This window comes from Saccostrea cucullata, unplaced genomic scaffold, assembly GCF_032062105.1.
Source record: "Saccostrea cucullata isolate Sc308-1 unplaced genomic scaffold, CSIRO_AGI_Scuc_v1 ctg19534, whole genome shotgun sequence".
NCBI classification, from domain to species: domain Eukaryota; kingdom Metazoa; phylum Mollusca; class Bivalvia; order Ostreida; family Ostreidae; genus Saccostrea; species Saccostrea cuccullata.
In genome coordinates, this window is record NW_026932108.1 from 19,211 (window position 1) to 39,804 (window position 20,594).

The following is a 20,594-nucleotide window of genomic DNA, read 5'->3' on the forward strand; positions in this document are numbered from 1 at the left end:
TCTCCATTTCAATTCATATTTCGAAAAAATCATATGTGCTAATGTTTACATTCCACAACCACGCGGTTTAAATGTCTCCGCCTATTTGCGGATACCTTAGATTCAAAAGTGGTCCCGTTCAAATTTCCGGAATTTAAGGCTTTTACATGTTCTTTTCAATTACATTTTCTGTAATTATAGAAATATGTATGACAAAAATTTTTAGAGATAAATATCAAAACCATATGCTTGCACATTAATCATATATTAATTTACCGATATATTGTAATTTTAAGCTTAAAATGGATAGCCGAAAAGGTTCCAAATGACGTACTTAATTAAGTGCAGTCATTCTTTGTGAGCCCTACTGAAATTCAGTCGATATCATCTGCAATTTAAATATATTAGAGACCATTGTGTACAAAATTTCATTTCCTGAAATGAAACATGCTAGATGATAATTGTACTTAAAAAAATTGGCAAGAAACTTGCATGAAAGATAAAAAGTTTTAATTAACCTCAATATCCTTTTAATAATTTAGTCGAAGGTTCTTTTTATGCGTTTTTATTTTAAATTTTGTTTATTTGTTTATTTTTTTTATTTTTAAGCACAAGTGGTTTAAATTGAAAATTAAAGAAATGTAAACAATAACATACTATATTTGAGCATATTAATTTTTAAGAAAAAAAAGATCGACGTAATTTCAAAAATACGGACTCGTGTTTACCGACATTTACACTGCAGTAATTATGTGTGGTTCTCTTTCACGTCACAATATATGTGACGTCACAATAACAAAATCGCTTTCATTTTGTTACGTCACAATCAGTTGGAAAATAGTTTAGCAACGAAATGAAATAAAACCATGGAAGAAGACGAAGTTCCTAATTCGCATGCAATGGATGGTACTGTAGGAAAGAAGTTTAGTGTAGAAGCGTGCAATATTCTCTGGGAATTGCGCAAAAGTGGACAGTTATGTGATGCAATCATAAAAGTAGAAAACAGAGAATTCCCAATTCATCGAAACATCATGTCGGCCTGTAGTCAGTATTTCAGAACACTATTCACAAATGAATTGTTCGATACCAATACCCGGGAAGTGGTCATCCCAGGAGTTTCTGCCGAAATTATGAGTTTGATAATCGACTTTGCATACACCAGAGACGCTGCCGTGACGGCAGAAAACATCGAGCGTCTTTTACCCGCCGCGGACCAGTTTCATGTTATGGGCCTGGTCAAACTTTGCTGCGACTTCCTTATCTCCGAACTGACGCCGGAAAATTGCATCGGGATACGGAGATTCGCGAGAACTTATTTTTGCCACAATTTGGAAAGAGCTGCCTTTCGATATCTGATGTTAAATATCGCCGATGTCTTAACCTTCAGTAATGAGTATCTACAACTGGATATCGATGAAATTTGCGATATTCTATCCTCAGATGAGTTGAACGTAAGAAACGAAGAGCTCGTTTTTGACGCCGTCTTGCGATGGATCGACTACGATCACGATACAAGGAAAGAATATATTGCCCGACTATTGAAAACTATTAGGCTCGGGCTTTTAACCACCCAGTATTTCGTGGAAAAGGTCAAAGTTCATCCATATATCAAAGACAATGATTCTTGTAAACCTGTCATCATTGAAACTCTCAAGTTTCTTTACGATTTGGACATGGATGAAGATAAAGAACTAGATCTAAATAATCCATTAGCCAAACCTCGCGTACCACATGAAATCTTATTTGTCATCGGTGGGTGGAGTGGCGGATCTCCTACAAATCTTGTAGAAACGTACGACACGCGGGCGGATCGATGGATCATCTGTGATGCTGTAGACACAGGTTTGTAAACCGAATACATGAATAAGTGGATTAATTAGTACTTTATATTGCAAAGTATACTTAAATAATTTATGAATATCAGATATAATCTTCACATAACATTTTTGAACGAGTTACACATTGCTCTCAATAGTTTTGATGGTTTACTTAAGAAGATCACCTTTCTTGTATAATGTATAGAAATACTAATTGATAACACGACAGACAATTCTCGCCTTCTAAGAAACTAGGTGTAAATAAAGTTCTATATGGTAGATGTTTGTCGCATGTACATCTTTGATATAGCTCGTTGCGGTTTGGCATTTAGTTCGTTAGTCTGAAAAAATCGGGACGGACGTTCAGCCTGTCAATATTGCCATTTCAAAAGTGCAACTCATGACAGTAATTAAAAAATCTAAGATAAAGTGAGCACCATTAAAATGTTCCATTTGCCATTTTTTCCATGCTCATTTAGACTCCATTACATTAAACAAAAGTATTGTAAAATAATAATAACATCTAATAAAACCGTTAGAAAAATTTAAAAATGGAAGTAAATGTAAATTCACTTTCCAAAAACCTTGTATTGAAGGTCCTAGAGCATACCACGGCACGTCAACTGTCAATCACATCATCTACGTCATAGGAGGATTTGATGGCGTAGAATATTTCAACAGCGTGCGCAGCTTTAATCCGATGACCAAAGAATGGAAAGAAGTGGCGCCAATGAATGCCAAGAGGTACTCGTACATGAATAAATAGCACAAAAGTTCATTACGTCATAATTATAAAATATATTTTAAATAAATCGCCCGGTATGCAAATTATTCTACGTTTCCCACTATCGTTGATGCCCTGGCATACTATACTAACCAGACAGTGATTCCTTTTAATTATTATCTGAATACATTTTACAGGTGTTATGTCAGCACCACTGTTCTGGGAGACCGTATATACGCGATGGGGGGATATGATGGCCAGATGAGACAGAATACTGTCGAACGCTTTCTTCCCACCAAAAACCAGTGGAGTTTTGTGTCACCGATGAACCACCGGAGAAGCGATGCTAGCGCCACCACGCTCAACGGTATATATAAAAAAATTAAGCTAGCAATGAAGTTAATGTCGGTTCGTTATTTATAAGATCCTTCTTACTCAAAGACTTTTGAAGACTGTTCTCTGTTATTAGTCTACATATTTAACACTAGTCTATAATGTTTTCATTTTTAAGGATCTTATTCACCTCTAGTATACATGTTTAATTCATATTTCCTGAACACTTAATGCAAAGCACCAAATATTCTTCCTAAAACGCATTTTGAACATTGCAGAGAAAAAATAATAATTCATCTACTTCTGTAATTATTTTTATAAAGATAAAGTGTATATCTGTGGAGGGTTCAACGGTCACGAGTGCCTTAGTACCGCGGAAGAATACGACCCCAATACCAATCAGTGGACACTGCTCGAGCCTATGAGGAACAGGCGCAGTGGCATAGGCGTCATAGCCTATAAAGAGGAAATCTACGCCTTAGGCGGCTTTAACGGAATCACCCGAATGAATACGGGAGAAAAATATTGTCCTAAATCCAAAAGATGGAAGACCATTCCGGAGATGTTCAATCCAAGAAGTAATTTCGCCATCGAGGTAAAGACATTTATTTTATAAAGGCTTTAAAACTTGCGATAACATTCAACCATATATTTATTATTTAACTTAGATTTTTGTGATACTTCAGAAAATGGCAGTTTTAAAAACTTGAATTATGTATTCTTAACTTTTTTTCCATTGGCATCAATCGTTCAGTTGTTAAATAAAAAAAAATGAATGAACATGGTTAATTAGGTTAATGTAGAGAGTTTTTAAAATTATTTTTTAAAATGAAACTCCAGGTGATTGATGAAATGGTGTTTGCCATTGGTGGTTTTAACGGAGTAACAACCATCTTTAACGTTGAATGTTACGATGCCTCTACCGATGAATGGTAAGTTTGTGTAAAATTCTTTGTATAGACTAAGTACCGGTAAGCGTCCCACATTGCCGTTTACTGAAAAAGTTACTATATAAAACTTCCGTCCCTATTTTTTCAGACTTGCGAGCTACAGTTCTTACGAATACTTTTTATTCTTTTTTATAGCAATCGAATCTGCATTTGATTTATATTTTGTAATTTATTTCAGGTACGACGCAACAGATATGAACTTGAACCGAAGTGCCTTAAGCGCCTGTGTAGTCAAGGAATTGCCGAGTGTTCAGGATTATATACACAAAGAAAGATAAAAATTTTTATCGCTACAGAAAATAAAAAAACACAAGAAGCAAGTGGAATCTTTGTTGTTTTTATTTATTTATTTATTTATTTTTGTTAAGGTTCAAATTGAACAATTTTTTTGTCAAATTTTGGAAAATCCGCTTGTAACCGAAGTATACAGAGTCCAGCCTTGTCATAAATATGTACATGTAGTGATGTAGCTATACGTTAGCTCCCACAAGAATTGTTTTATACAGATGCGGATCAAGAGGAATGGAGTGCGGATTTTTCTTGAGACATGCCCCTCCCCTTTCTAAGAAAAATCCTGGATTCTTCCATGTTGGGACTTTTAAACTAATTACATCTAACAGCTGATTGAGCTTCATTTTTGCGCAGAATAAAAGCTTTGCCTGATACATGTACAAAGTAATTTCTTTGCAGTTAAATTTAATTTTCATAATGATTTGATTAGTCAGCAGAATTGACGGAAAACCTCAATTTAAAAAAAAGTGAAGAATCGAAGACCAAAAAAAAAAATGAAATCCCGAATCAATAAAAAAAAAACCCTTCAAGAATGAAACTAGATAAAATAGCCAATGTGTGTCGATGATTTAAAAATGGGCTTTGCCAAATGTTGACCATACCATGGACCATGCCAATGCAATTATATATCAACTATTCAAGTTTTGTAAAAGTAGGGCGAAAATTTGTCCCACTTGAAATAAACAATTATCGCTGTAACAGGCACTATGGCAAACTTTATAATCTGGATCAACACAGCATTGGACATCGAGGAGAACAAATAAACTGCCATCTGCAACAAAACACGCAATTAATGACGTGCATCAAACAGACTGCAATTTATTGTAGTTTTAACAATTTTAATAAATTAATGTTGATTATCTATTACTTAATCTTTTTTAATCTTAGAGAACTTGAAATTTAAAATTTATACTCACACTGACAATGAGTTCTACTACTTTATTTATTGCTATCCAAGGATAGACAAGAAGTTTGACCAACAGGAAACAGAGGGTCCAAAACAGGGCGAGGGACAGAAGAGCCAGGAAACACAGAACTGTGTAGGTCACCGTACCATCAACTAGTTCTACTCTGGGTAGGAATGACGTCACAGAAATGAACTTAGCTCGCACCTGGTCGTGTGTGCCAGTCAGATATGTGTAAAACAAGGATTCGTCTGTGAACAACAAAAGAAAGTTGAACAAACCACTTGCTCTGATCGACACTTAGTTTGACTATCTGCTTAATTTACACGAGTTGATACCCCCCCCCCCCACAATTGATCAATAGACGAATACATAACAGAAATAGCAAAAGGAAGCAACTGATTGACAAAATGTGTTGAGGTTTTATTGTATCATCGACATAATTAATTATCAGAACTTTTTTACAACTTTTTATCAACAAAATGTGCCACTTCTGTAAAAAGTTCGATAACTCCAAAAAAGTTACTTCACAAATTAAATAAATTCTTACCAATGATTTTGGCGGCGATGATCAATGTAATTATAAGAAGAACTGTTGCAGTAATACTTGTCGTCATCATGTATACTAGTATACAGTACTTGCATCTAGTGAATCATCTGATCAAGAAAAACGAAAGTAGACTAGCATTGTGGAGAGAGAGATAAATGGAGAGAGAGAGGAGTCTACGGAGAGAGATATCGTTTATTTAAATATGAAACACTTACATGATAAAATCTCACATTCTGATCTTCTTTTTTAACCAAGTCTTCCAATAAATTAGACTGAAAGATGCATGGCGAACTACCTGATCTTGCTAAACAGGCTCAAACCGCGACAAAGGGATAATAAAGACGAAATCGAAAGTTGAGCAGTTGAAGTGTAAAAATTCCAGTTTGGACAAAAATATGTAATTAGGCATAAAATTGCATAAACATTTTCTTATTAAGTTTAACGCTAAATACTTTTTTTTCCTTGATAAAGTTAATGTTTATGAAAATTTTAAGATAGTGCCACATATAACGTTTCATATATAGCCCCACATAAATTCTGATTGGGCCCTTTACAATATACTTTCGTAATTTATTTTTTCTACTTTTTTTTTCTTTATAAAAAAACTAAGTTATTTTTTTCAGAATATTTTTATTGTTATGTTGTTTTAGCGTTTTCATAAACTTTTAAAACTGGGACCTTTTCGCTTTCGGAATAGAAAAGCGCAAATATATCCGTTTCCGTCCGTCTCTTTTCTTTTAGGACATTCTGTCTCACTTCCTGTTTATTTGTTACGTGCGGAAGACAGGCGTAATTTAGAAGGTACACGCGTAAGTGATTTACGAAATTTTTCTAATTTTCCATTGTCTTTAATGCACTCAGTTTCAGAACTTGAACACACTTTTTGTAAGTTTTGTAACAATTGTCGAAAAAGAAGGTTTTCATGAGTACTGTAAGCTTCCTCAGCACCCTGTCAAATGCCAATCAGCTTACAATGTTTCCATCCCGTGTAAATTCAATAAATTATAAAATTATCAGGACTACTATGACATCCGTCCACACTTCAGCCCATCGCATGTAAAACACCCTTGATAATTTACTTCACATTCCTGTAAATCATAACCAAGTTCCATTTTTTCGTTTCAAATATTTCATTTAATAAAGACTTCAAAGTTCAATGAAATATAACAAAACAGTCAGTACATCTATGAGTATATAAAGTCCTAGCTTAACATCTCTGGCCTATTAAAACACAGTGGATTGCGGTGTCCGTGCGGTGGAGAAATTATACACTACTTAATTTGTATTAGTTTACATTATTTCATTTTACCTAAGTCACTAGTAATTTACAGTCAGTGATGTTGATGACGTAATATGATCTGATCGTTACGATCGTCGTGATGAAACTAACTGGCGTTCGCTGCTCATATATATAACCTTCCATAAATGGTCACGTGATCACAACAACCAATGAATAATTGTCCTTTCTGGAGCAACTCGGAACTACTTTACATACATTTTGTGTAATACAAAGAAAATAACATCGCTCAAAATGTCCTTTCTACATGTAAAGTGGGAGCTATAAATTCTATTTGATATACATTAGAAAACAAGTTCAACAAACAATCTGTAATAAAACGGACACACACAATCCATGGCGTCGTAATACCGAACAATAATGCAAACACACAAGTATTACGCTACACATTCAAGTTCCAAAACATTTCGTCAAATACAGCATAATTAAATGACAATACTGCAATAAAATAACATTTAAGTATCAATTATGAATATTTGAGGACACGGACAGTGTTATTTCGATCTTATCAATTGTAAAACAACAATGTTTATGTCACCTGACTAATTTCTTCGTAAGAAAGATGGCAGGCGCCCAATTTACAACACATGTGATAATGCTGAAATAAGTAAGTAAATTACAGTCGTAATATGGTAGATAATGATGAAAAACTGACATACAACATCTCAGTATCACTGTCCCTTACTGTCTGTTCAACAATATCTCGCTAGATCGTCTAGTAACACAAAAACAGCATTTGTTTACATTAATACAATGTCGAAGTGCAATGTGTATTGCATCAATAATTCAAGTAAACAATAAGATAATGAAATAACATCAACAATAAAACATTTCTTATAGATTTACAACTGGATGCTACTTTACTTCACTTACAAACACTCCACCATCAGCCTGTGATTAATTAATATGCAATATTCTAAAGTCCAACCCCCATGCATATTACACTTTCCCCCACTTAAAAAGTCAAATTCTCCTGAATTTACAGTCTTAATCAAAATCGTCTGGTTCTGCTAGTTTCTTACTTCCATCATCAATGAAATCTTTATTCTTCCTGCATTCAACCGCTTCTTTCGGAAATTCTCACACATCTGCCTGCTCGTCTGATGCCATTTCAGCTACTTCTTTCTCCATCTCGTCTCTCTGCTACGTCTCTCTTCATCTCGTCTCTCTCTGCTACGTCTCTCTCCATCTCGTCTCTCTGCTTCTTTTTTCTCCATCTCTTCCCCTCTTAGCTTTGCTACAGATAAACAGGTCTGTTTTAAAATCCACCATCCACCAGAAGTATAAAGTATACAGCTCCCTGTGCATAAGCTAGTACAAGATTTGGATATTCTTGTTAGAATTGAATGCATGTAGTTGATAAAGGTAGGTTCCTATGGGAATCAGTCAGTCAATCAATCGGGTCTTATTCTTCATTGTTTTTGTAGATTCCTCCCAGGATCAGGAAGTGACATCAATTATCCATTTATAATTTTATTCCAGTAGTAATGATTTTGAAATCAACAAAAGTATCAGTCCGGCCCAGCCCTAGACAACTGTTTCCCATAGTCCCGTCTAATCCTAGACAACTGATGTCCATGCACCTACAGTCCGGCCCAGCCCTACAGTCCACCTGCAGTGCGGCCCAGCCCTAGACAACTGAGGTCCTAATGTGTAATAATAGTAATGGCCAGTCACTATCTACACATTCACCTAGTGTGGTGCACCACCTAGGACAACACCCACCTTAGACATGTGTCAATATAATAAAACAAAAAAAAAATCTGGTATCATCAAACTACTGTGACATCATTTAGTTTTGTGGTATGAACTTCCTGAACCAGGGTTGCAAGTTGATGCCTCGATATATCATCAACCTATCCTATAAATTAAGTCAAGTCATCTAGTTGTCCTGTTACAAGGTCCTTTTCATTTTGAAGTTAATACAGCAAACCCATCCTTTGGCAATTTATCTTTGTGATGTCACCTGTAGTTAAGAAGAAAGTCCTTTCCAAGGATCCTATCTTGTGAAATTTTGCAAATTACAAATTCGTGTGGCAATGCTTCTTTCCCAAAAGATACATCCAGTACAATGGTCCTGATGTTCTCTATTAAATTCCCATTTACATCATGAATGTCAGAGGTTGCAGGCCGTATGTTAGAGCTAGTTTCCTTTGAGAGTTTAGTAAAATTTTTAACTAAATAATCCATGCAGGATCCACTATCCTAGAAAATATATTGTTTTGTCAAATATGTTTCCTTTTGTATAAAATCCATTGTCCCGTAAGAGAGTTATATCCCCTGTGTGGCCATTCCCAGTATGTTCATTTCCAACAGAAAGACATTCCTCTTGTGCCGACTCCTGACTTAATGATATTTGTTATCTCTCATGTTTCCACTGCCATGTCTTTTATTCAGGTTAGAGGTCGGGGTCATCTGTTGTCCTCTTGTCCATCGGTCTGGGCAGTCCTTCATGAGATGATCTGGTGAATTGCAATGAAGCAAGTCCAAGAGTTATTGCCCTTCCAAGGTTCCATTCTCTGTGCACTTTCCAGTTTCTCTAATCTATTGATTAGTGACTTGATTGTATCCTCTAAGTTATTTGATTTTTGCTCTCCAGTGGGCTGTTTGACTGCTTGTTCTTGATCCACATGTCTAACATTTATTTTCTTTTTATCCCCATCCCCCATTATTGACTCGTATCTCTCAATGACGTCTACCGCTTCTGCAACAGTGCTACACTCCTTGTCAATACAACGGCATTTCATTTCAACGGGAATAATTTTGTAAAGGTGGTTCAGGGCCAGTGATTCCTGAGCGTCAATGTCCAAGTTACTGTAAGCTTTTTGTGATAATTGCCGTATATCGTCTCCAACATCTGCAATATTTTCTCCAGGCATCCGCCTACGCATTTCCAGTTTTGAAAGCCACCTATTTTTGTGCTTTGAACTACCAAATCTCTGGTCCATACGCTGAACAAGAATTTTAAACGTGCGTCTTTCCTCAAGTGTTAGGCTCATGTAGAAAGTCCTGGCTTGTCCACGTAAGCTAGCGGCTAAGAAAAGAAGTTTAGTCCTGTCGTCCCAGTGGCTAAGTTCAGCGCAGTCTTGAAAGTGAGAAAAGTATTCCTCCCAACTTTCTTTTCCATCGTAGGGTTCGGGTTTGATCATAAGTGTAGAAATGCGATTGTGATCACTTTGTGCGTCGTCAGCTAACTGATAATCAGATGGACGGAAATTATGTCCTCCTTCGTCGTCATTGTCATCACTGTCATCTCTTTCCAAAGGATTTTCATTTGCCATTAAATATTCGTCATCAGTGTTCCTCCCACAACATCTGTTTGTCCCCTTGGCCTAACTGAACATTTTCCTTATGTTCATTTATAAATACTTCAGGATCCGGCGAAGTAGCATCCTCCATTTTTAACTATAAAAACAGTAACAATAACATATGTACATCGTTATTTTAAAAATAGATTTTTTTTCCTCCACCACACGACAGTCCGCAATCCACTCTATTTCAGTACTTGACAGGTATTAAAGTACGGGTTCGTATCCTAGATGTCCTCGTATATGGCAGGACATCCCACTTCTGACACCAAAAATTGTAAGCTTCCTCAGCACCCTGTCAAATGCCAATCAGCTTACAATGTTTCCATCCCGTGTAAATTCAATAAATTATAAAATTATCAGGACTACTCATGACATCCGTCCACATAATAAAAAGGGGGGGGGGGGCATCCTCAGCCCATCGCATGTATTTAAACACCCTTGATAATTTACTTCACATTCCTGTAAATCATAACCAAGTTCCATTTTTTCGTTTCAAATATTTCATTTAATAAAGACTTCAAAGTTCAATGAAATATAACAAAACAGTCAGTACATCTATGAGTATATAAAGTCCTAGCTTAACATCTCTGGCCTATTAAAACACAGTGGATTGCGGTGTCCGTGCGGTGGAGAAATTATACACTACTTAATTTGTATTAGTTTACATTATTTCATTTTACCTAAGTCACTAGTAATTTACAGTCAGTGATGTTGATGACGTAATATGATCTGATCGTTACGATCGTCGTGATGAAACTAACTGGCGTTCGCTGCTCATATATATAACCTTCCATAAATGGTCACGTGATCACAACAACCAATGAATAATTGTCCTTTCTGGAGCAACTCGGAACTACTTTACATACATTTTGTGTAATACAAAGAAAATAACATAGCTCAAAATGTCCTTTCTACATGTAAAGTGGGAGCTATAAATTATATTTGATATACATTAGAAAACAAGTTCAACAAACAATCTGTAATAAAACGGACACACACAATCCATGGCGTCGTAATACCGAACAATAATGCAAACACACAAGTATTACGCTACACATTCAAGTTCCAAAACATTTCGTCAAATACAGCATAATTAAATGACAATACTGCAATAAAATAACATTTAAGTATCAATTATGAATATTTGAGGACACGGACAGTGTTATTTCGATCTTATCAATTGTAAAACAACAATGTTTATGTCACCTGACTAATTTCTTCGTAAGAAAGATGGCAGGCGCCCAATTTACAACACATGTGATAATGCTGAAATAAGTAAGTAAATTACAGTCGTAATATGGTAGATAATGATGAAAAACTGACATACAACATCTCAGTATCACTGTCCCTTACTGTCTGTTCAACAATATCTCGCTAGATCGTCTAGTAACACAAAAACAGCATTTGTTTACATTAATACAATGTCGAAGTGCAATGTGTATTGCATCAATAATTCAAGTAAACAATAAGATAATGAAATAACATCAACAATAAAACATTTCTTATAGATTTACAACTGGATGCTACTTTACTTCACTTACAAACACTCCACCATCAGCCTGTGATTAATTAATATGCAATATTCTAAAGTCCAACCCCCATGCATATTACAGTACACTTCCTCAAATATTGAAATATTCGTAACTTTAAAAAGTTGAAACAAACTTTTAACTAGGCCTAGTTGAGGACACTGGGATACTAAACATGAGGATTTTGCATAAAGCGCATTTTTTCGTAATACCAAAGGTTTTATCTCAAATAAGTTCATGTGAATTCTTACAAGTACACTGAGTCATGCGATTTTTTTAAAAAGAGAGATCAGAGTTGATGAAAAAACCTTTTCAGATACAGTAGTCAATCATTTTGGGACTGACAAGAAGACAAAATAAGCCAGTCCAGTCTAAAGTGATTTTAGCCTGTCAGATATTTAGGTAAAAAAAAATTATATAAAAAATTACTTAACATTTATTTACTTTATCTAGTGATTTTCCTGGACCTGTTTATTAGAACTATATAACATATATATATATACTTCATAACATAGCATTTACCGATGCGGTCTTAATTTTTATCTCCGTACTTATCTCCCTGATAAATTATCCAATATATTCTGTTTTCAGTTTTTGTATTGATATCACATACACTATATCACGGTACTAGTTGTACGGCCTGGAAAGGTGGCAATGTTGATTCAGCGGGAATCTGGGAATGTCGGGAGTACTGTATTGATTTACCGCTTACCCCAAGTTCTATGTATGAATTTTCTCTATCAAAATTTTTGTGCCCCCCTTTAGAAGAAAGCTTTGCTGATCAGTGCTGTCCGTCGGTCCCTCTACAGTTTCCGTTCATTTTTTTTTTTGCAGATCGAGGTTGCCCATACTGAAATGAAATTTCAGATCTGGTATACAAATTTTTTCAGGTTTGGTTAACTCTTTGAAATAGATCGGGTTCGACCTTATTTTAATAGTTTGACACACACAAGGGAGAAAAATGGGACGGCAACGTTTCAGAGCAGGCAGCCACTGCTATGATATGAATAAAGTGCTCTTAATCAACGGAACCACAAGTAGTCAGAGATGTGCAATTAACAAATTAGTAAATTCAGGCTAGTAAAAATGATAACTTCGCATGTAATACATGAAAAGCATAACCGGTATTTTCACTCATTTTTTGCTATCAGATTCCCAACCAGTGAATATTTTCCAGGCAGCATGCTCCTACTGTCAATAAATCTCAATAATTTTCTCCAATTTGCAGTACTATCTGACTTATTTACTTCCAAAAACGATCGTTTTTTTTCTAATCCGAATTTCCTCCATTTATTGTAAATATTATTATTATCTCATTGAATTATTTACGATCGCCCAATCAACTGAAAGATCAGTGTTTTGTGATTCACATAAAATACATTTCTAGTGTATTTAATAATTTAATGTGAAAACAAAAGGAATTTAATTTCATTCTAAATTAGCCAGTGCAAATGATCAGAAAAGGAAATTAAGATCATCAGATAATTTTTTTAAATTCATTCTTATTTTCTTTCATAATCATTCATTTTATAAGATTTAATTTTAATAGTGAGAATTAAACTTTATTTTGAAAAAAGAATTACCTTGGTACCCTGACTTTTTCTATGATTAATTTTTTTCAACATTAGTTTTATTTTAATTTTTGTCCCTATATTTGGGCTAGTCTTACTTGGGGTTAGTAACTGTAATGCTGCCACTAGCCCATGGGCTAGTACTTTTGCATACCACTGGTAGTATCTCTCTCTATTGTATCACCTTTTGCTTTTTTTTTTTTTAATCTGAATATGTTTTCTTTAGCCTTATGAATAGTTTCTTTCTTAAATTGTATCGTATTGAAAAAATTGAATTGTGACACAAGTATTGCAATACGTATCATATCGTGGAATCTTTAATAATTTGAAAAAGAAAGTATTTATAGGCCATCGCATATACTTCATAATTTTTGTGTTCTCTTTTTTCAAGTTGATGGATATTTGATAGAAAAATTAAATTTACCAATATATAAACAAATATCCTCTCGCCTCATGAGAATAAAAGAGAAAATTGCATACTCAAGTTTTAATGACAAAACAAGATCCTTATGAGTGTTGAGCCGTGTGTTAATGTAATTGTTACAGAAAATGGATATCATGCATAAAAACCTCTTAAAGTAAAAAAAAAAGCTGAAGCTAGGAAGAGAAGAATCTGAAACATCTTATTAAAAAAAAAAAACATTATTAAACATATATTAAACTGGTGATGCTGGTTATACTAATTTTATTTCTTCAATGTAGAAACTGTTATACAAATTCCTTTTAAAAGCTACGTATGCAGTCATAACTACAATAACATTGAACTTTAAGCACTAGCTGATTAAGTAATAAATTTAGTTAATATTTATTTTCTCTGTGTAAGTTAATGAATTTTTTTAAGCTTTCAAAAGTCTAACAAAATTTATTGGTAAGAAATTGTACTTGTATGGAGTTAATCAATCACAATTTCTGCTGGGGTAAAAAGGCAAGAATAGTACTGGATTAGTTCCTCAGTGCATGTATTGACAAAATTAAGTAATTAACGCAGTTAACTTAATTGTTAATTATTTATTAGATTGATTCAGGACATGCTGCTACAGAACGTGGATTAATTGCACTGTATGAACACTTAATGTTTATGTGGGTGTTATAGCATGATACCAAATGTTTCATAATTTATTGAGAGATGTCGCTAAAAGGCTTTATCTTTTTTAAAATAAGATTTCTGATTTCTTGATGAAAGCCTTTAGATTTTTTTATCGCCCAGAGGAGTGTTCACAAGCTGGTTCCCAAATTGGGTGGTTGAGTGGGCAACACATTTGTCGGGACTCGGATTTCGTAAAACGTCTTACGTTTTGTGAAAAGTACGTAGCAGCTGTCTATCTGTGTTGATGTAAAGACAAGATGGAGATACGCCTGTTGATTAAAATTCAATTGTTGATGCAGCGCGATCTCAATATTATCATTTTGTATTCTTGTAGATTTTCTCCAAACAAAAGGACAACATCTGTTATTTTAAGATGTACGTGTATCAGTATGTACAAACTCCTACGGATTTGTGAGGGCATGCATGGAGGCTCTATAAAAAATATCATATAAATTAAAAGATAACTTTAAATGTCAGTAGTATTGACAAGATCATTATAATGCTCGTTTTCTGATTGTTCAGTGTTCATTCATTTTCTGTGTCAATGATCGTCCTGAAGGCAGTTTGAAGATCTATAGAAATTCCTTCGAAAACACAATCAATGATTCCTTGTTTATTAAAAACTTGTAGCCTCTGGGTAGTTAAGATCTCAGGGTCAACAAGATTAAGCATACTGATATAGTGTAACCTGTGTATAAGGACATTCTCATAGCTTTCTGGAAGTTTTATATAACCACTTATGAATGATATATGCTCCTTCTAAATGGAGTACTAGTATCAGTAGCTTTTATATAGTACATGTGCATTGCCATTTTTAGCATAAACCTTATCATTTTATTGTTTTCTGTAATACATACGGTATATGGAGACATGATAAAATTGTAGCCCTGTGCTGTGGTATGTTGACAGTAGAGTGACTTCCCTTGAGCTAGATTTGTGTAGGTAGTCGGGAGATAAGAAACCCATTGGTGTGGCCTATTCTTTACAGATAAGCCTTGTCTGTCGCTCAGTGTCAAATCTCTGTTATCTTAGCTCAGGAACTTACTACGTGTACATGTAATGGTGACCTTTCGTGGCAGGTAAAAAAAGGGGCTTCATTCATAGAATTTATTACTTACATGTGTATCTAATTTAAATACCAGGGGGTCAGGTTCAACTTTTATATATTTGGATATTTTTATGTTTTGGTATAATTAATTAAGTTACTTTTCACTTTATTTTCATATGATATTATTTCATGTAGTTTGTCTTGATTTATGATAAAGTTCTGTGAATTTTATGATATTAGTACAGTGAAGTAGTTAGGGTATTTTTTTGACAATTGACTTTCGATGTTGACTTGAATTTTTAACATGTTCAGTAGACTATCATAATTGTTAAATGATCTCTCTATATAGATACCAACATAAATAACCAACATCATGTAAACAGATTGTAAGTTTAACTCCTGACTTTTTAAGAATATTCAAAGACAATTACAAATACATTTTTTTTGGGAGGTTGTACCGGTACTTGCATGAATTACGGTATAATCACTATGAAGATAGCGCCCCCTTTAGTTGTGAAATAAGGGCCCCCTGTACAGTGATGAAAATCAACTAGAATCGTATCACCAAATTGAAGAAAGTGAAAATAAAACTTGTCTATTTATATCCAATTTCTCAGTGGAAAATGAATAATTTAGCATAATTTGGGTGGATTATCTTCACTTTAAGTAAAGTTAGACATTATTTTAGTGGTTCCTTGTATTTATTTTTGTTTAAAGTTAAAATATGACATTAAATATCAAAATAACCTCCCCCTTTTTGCAATTTTCTAAGCGCCAGGGGTGGTTAATAGGGATTATACTGTAGTCTTGCTTGAACAATGTTGAAGAACAAACATCAATTGCTAATGTTTGAAATGTTTAATGTACACAATTTTTCTCATTTTCTGCACAACCCTGAATCACTGTAATTTAACTGATAAAACTGAGAGCTTAAGCATAAAATTAATCATTTTTTTTAATACAGTCTGTATACATGATTTTGTCTGACATCTTATTAAATCAGTCTTTCGGGTTTATGAAGTTTTTTCCATGACCATCAAAATCTGATGTGGACAATAATCACAATGAATTAATGAGCAATTACCAGAATACTATATACATTCTGTATTCTTAATCAACATGATCAAGATGAAAATTATAGATTTATTTTGATGCTACAAAATTATAAATGTTTTCACATCGATACTGTCCCTTTTTTGTATATCAAGGAAATATTTAGTATGCTATATATTGACTTTCCTGCTCAGAACATGTACATTGTACCATTAATATCTGTATAATTTATGAGTAGTTTTTAAAGTGTTCAACATTTTGTTCTAACAATCTGTTAATACTCATTTACATGTGTTTAACAAACTCTTACTAAAGTTGATTTACTTGCAATCAATACATTCTGATACAAATATCGACAGAGTTAGAGGCTTGTTTAAGTTCAAATGAACAAAAATTTTACAGACATTTTACTTATGTTACATATTTTTGGGAGAGTACTTGCACTAAGTACCATTTATTTACGTGGTATTTATCAAGTTTGACTTTAACAGGCCCTGATCAATATATCCACTTACATTATATCATAAATACACATACAATTTAATTTTGGTATGTTGGTAAGTGAGTTGACATGAAACTACATTTTTTCACGAGAACCTTAAAGTTATGTAGACTGTACATGTATAAAGCATGTGTAGAGAGAACTGATAATAATCTACAGATTTGTTTTACAAACATATACAAACATGATAAAATAGCTGTGCTCTTTCTGATCAAACAAGGTGACATTATACCTCTGTTCTGTTCATACCTGGAGGCTGAACGTCACGCTTTTATGTGATTTTTTTTTATCAATAGGTGTTAAAAGTAATGTTGTACGTACATATGTAATCATGGTAATATCTCCTGGTGATAGAAGCACTCTTCTTCAGCTTTTTTGTTTTGTTTTTGTCAGTGAAAGTTATTTACTTTGATAAATCTTATGCTAGTGCTATTTAGCAGTGTGAGAACTTAAGAAATAATGTGGGAACATAATTTTATAACATGTTAGTCCCTTACCAGTGACACTGGAGGGGACATAAATTCTACCTTATCTGTTTGTCTGTCTGTCCATCCCACTTGGTTGTCAACCTTTCTCCAGTTAACCTTCTTACAGATCAGGTGATTTCTGGTACATGTGTCTATACCTTTATTAAAGTGAACATCAATTTTGCAGTTTGTTCCAATTTGTTGAGTTTTGAAGGAAATACTTAAATATTTTTATGGGAACCTGATTACACCTGCCAGTAGGGAACTAGTTTAATGGCCTAGTACATGCATGCAATACTCTCAAGAATGCTTGTTAACAATATTCATTAAAAAAAGAATAGATTCCCCAGCCATTAGACAATCAAAAATTGTTTTATATTGATTGAGTCTCTGTAACACAAATTAGTGTATTGGTTTGTGGAAGCTAATTTTTCTCCGATTGATTAATTCATTATAGCATGCATTGATTTTGAATCAAGATTTTAGAAAATGGATTTATGTATCTTGGAATAGGATCTTTTCAAAATGTGTATTCTAATATCATGATAATATGTCCATAAGGTTTTAATTCTCAGGTTTGGGGAAAGATTCAGTTACAAATTCCAATGATGTTCATTATACAATACCTAAATAAACATTAACGATAATCAATATATTAATAAACAAACATATAGTTGTTAGTTCATTTTTATATTAATAACTTGCATGAGTCTTGGGGCCCCTTAATGCCATTATGTGTTTATCATATGATTTTTAATAATGTATTGTTTATCATTAGCTTTAAAAAAATAGCAGCACATTGAGACTATTAGTCAAAATGTATCATAGTGCTATGTGTATGCTGTAAGCTCAGAATTTCAATAGCATGATATGAATGTCATTTATTATGGGTTTACAAACCTGTAATATATAAATGTATATTTAGATAAATGATATTGAAGTTTGACATAAATTGTACAAATTCAAATATTTTTCAGGTTTCACCTCTTAGCCTTTTGAAAGATCTTTTGAGAGGCCACAATCTTATCTCACTCAGTTCTGTGTATACAGAAAATCTGAACTGTCGGGGGATATTCAATAAAAAGTAGGTTATTCAGCTTTATTTCAAAGTTTATTATTTTAAAATGCTACAATATATATATCTCTTCATGTATAGGAGGATTGAACTATCGTACAGAAGCTTCTTTGATAAATTAAGTGTTTTAGTTTACAAGTTCATCATAGACTAGTTAGGATGGAATTAAAGGTTTAGAGTAGATACTTTTGAGTCGTGGTTTATTGGAAATCCAGCCTTTCTTTTGACACAGATATAACTTTGCTCATACAAGATTTAAAAAAAAAGATTTGATTTAAGCATGTTAAATTCTGTTTAATTTGCACTATATGTAGAATATTTGGGGGGGGGGGATGGGGAGGGGTTGCACTTGCTGTTATGTTTGTCCCCAGTGCATTTCCTAAAAAAAATATTATTCTACATCTATAGATTAAAAATGCAGGACTGATGCATCTATTGATATGCAGTACATGTACCATCCATGCTTTGGCCTATATTTTCTGTACCTAACCTATATTTTCTGCATCTGACCTATATTTTCTGGATGAATGGTCTGCTGAGCTGGTCAAAGTTTTTAGAGCAGCTTCATTTTGTATTCTTTATTTTTTATACTTCTCATCAACAGTACTATATATGTTATTGAACAGACTTAAAGCTTTAAGATTAATTTTTCTGCAACATAGACAATTTCCCCATAATTTTTCTGTGACATAGACAATTTCCCCATTAAATGTCTATAACTATCACATTACTATCTGTTTTTTTTTTATCAGCAATTTCATTTTGAGGTACTGATTTTAAGTCATCATTTCAGCTCAGAGATGAATTATATCATTTAGAGTAAAAAATATAAGGTAATCTATAATATCTAATCTATTGAACAAAACTGATTTGTATTTTGACAGGGGAGTAAAGAAATGCATGACAATGTGATCATATTCGGGATTAATTGAAAATGCTGTTATATATTCTAATGTAATAGAGCAAGGGCACCACAAAGGAGAGCATCTCCTAAACGGGATATCTATATATCAAGACGGGATTTGACATTGGTCTCAATGCAACTTTTATCACTTCTGTTTCACACAAGGACAAACTAACGCACACACGCACACACACATATACAAATTCATTGCTATATGATACCCCTCCAATTCTTTTGCGAGAAAAATTCTTGTATGATTTGTTGTGCATTCATGTTTACATGCATCGGTACATGTTTTACTATATGTCCTGCTTTAATTATTGAAAAAAAAAATTTGACTCTGTGAAGGAAATTACCACAATTGTCATACATGCACTATGTAAAGCACGTATAAATATAAATGTATGTCTATATAGCAGGTGTAATAAAATTATGTCATGCAGTTTGTAATTCTGTTGTTTAACATGTAAATTATGATGTCTAGTACAAATTTTTTATGTAATTTTAATAGGAATTAAGTTGACAGGACATCTTATATGAAATAACGATCCCTTTATTTCAATAATTAAGCAGGCATACAATAGTGGAAGAGTAAAAAAAAATTAAGAGAGAAAAAATATGTCTTGATTCTGAAATTTATTAAGGATGTGTGAAAATGCTTCATTCGCTCTCGTTATTAGATTTTAATGAATAAGAGTTTTAGGAGAAAATTACGATTTAGGCTATTCTTAAATTACTAATAGCCTTTTTGGAGACTGTGAGTTATATGCCTTTATAGCTAGGTCTCTACAGTTCAAACAAGGTCTTCTGAAAGGTACTATATATGTTATTGAACAGACAAAACTTAAGACCCATTGCAGTGACAATTTCATTTTTTCTGTGTATTGACGTAATTTACGCATTAAATTCATTAAATACCCATTGGTTTTTGTCAGCATTTCATTTTGAATACGCATAAGTGATAACCCGAGATAAAATATCATCGAAGTTTAAGGTTTCTATTTTTATCGTTCATGATTGTATTTTTCAGGGGAGTAAACAACTGCATGACAATTTGATCATATTCATATTTCATTTGTCTTCTATATAATCATTTAAACAAAAGGCTTAAAGGAGAGATCCTTGTAAAATTCATTTAACAAGTGTTTTTAATTGTTTAATATCATCTGTTTCACATATGACAAATTAACACGCACACAGC

The 20,594-nt window shown here is 33.5% G+C and overlaps 2 protein-coding genes across 2 annotated transcripts; one reads left to right on the forward strand and one right to left on the reverse strand.

Moving 5' to 3' along the window:
* The first annotated feature begins 798 nt into the window (after nucleotides 1-798).
* Nucleotides 799-4,091, forward strand: LOC134234450 (kelch-like protein 10). Its single transcript, XM_062716507.1, has 6 exons — nucleotides 799-1,821; nucleotides 2,393-2,540; nucleotides 2,718-2,887; nucleotides 3,177-3,448; nucleotides 3,694-3,785; nucleotides 3,982-4,091. The coding sequence occupies exons 1-6, from the start codon at nucleotides 846-848 to the stop codon at nucleotides 4,079-4,081; spliced, it is 1,758 nt and encodes a 585-aa protein (XP_062572491.1). The 5' UTR covers nucleotides 799-845; the 3' UTR covers nucleotides 4,082-4,091.
* A 68-nt stretch (nucleotides 4,092-4,159) lies between these two features.
* LOC134234451 (uncharacterized) lies at nucleotides 4,160-5,946 on the reverse strand. Its single transcript, XM_062716508.1, has 4 exons — nucleotides 5,765-5,946; nucleotides 5,550-5,656; nucleotides 5,012-5,250; nucleotides 4,160-4,866 (listed from the first exon to the last, which is right to left on the reverse strand). Exons 2-4 carry the CDS (start codon nucleotides 5,617-5,619, stop codon nucleotides 4,732-4,734), a joined length of 444 nt encoding a protein of 147 aa, XP_062572492.1. The 5' UTR covers nucleotides 5,620-5,656; nucleotides 5,765-5,946; the 3' UTR covers nucleotides 4,160-4,731.
* Between the last annotated feature and the right edge of the window lie 14,648 nt (nucleotides 5,947-20,594).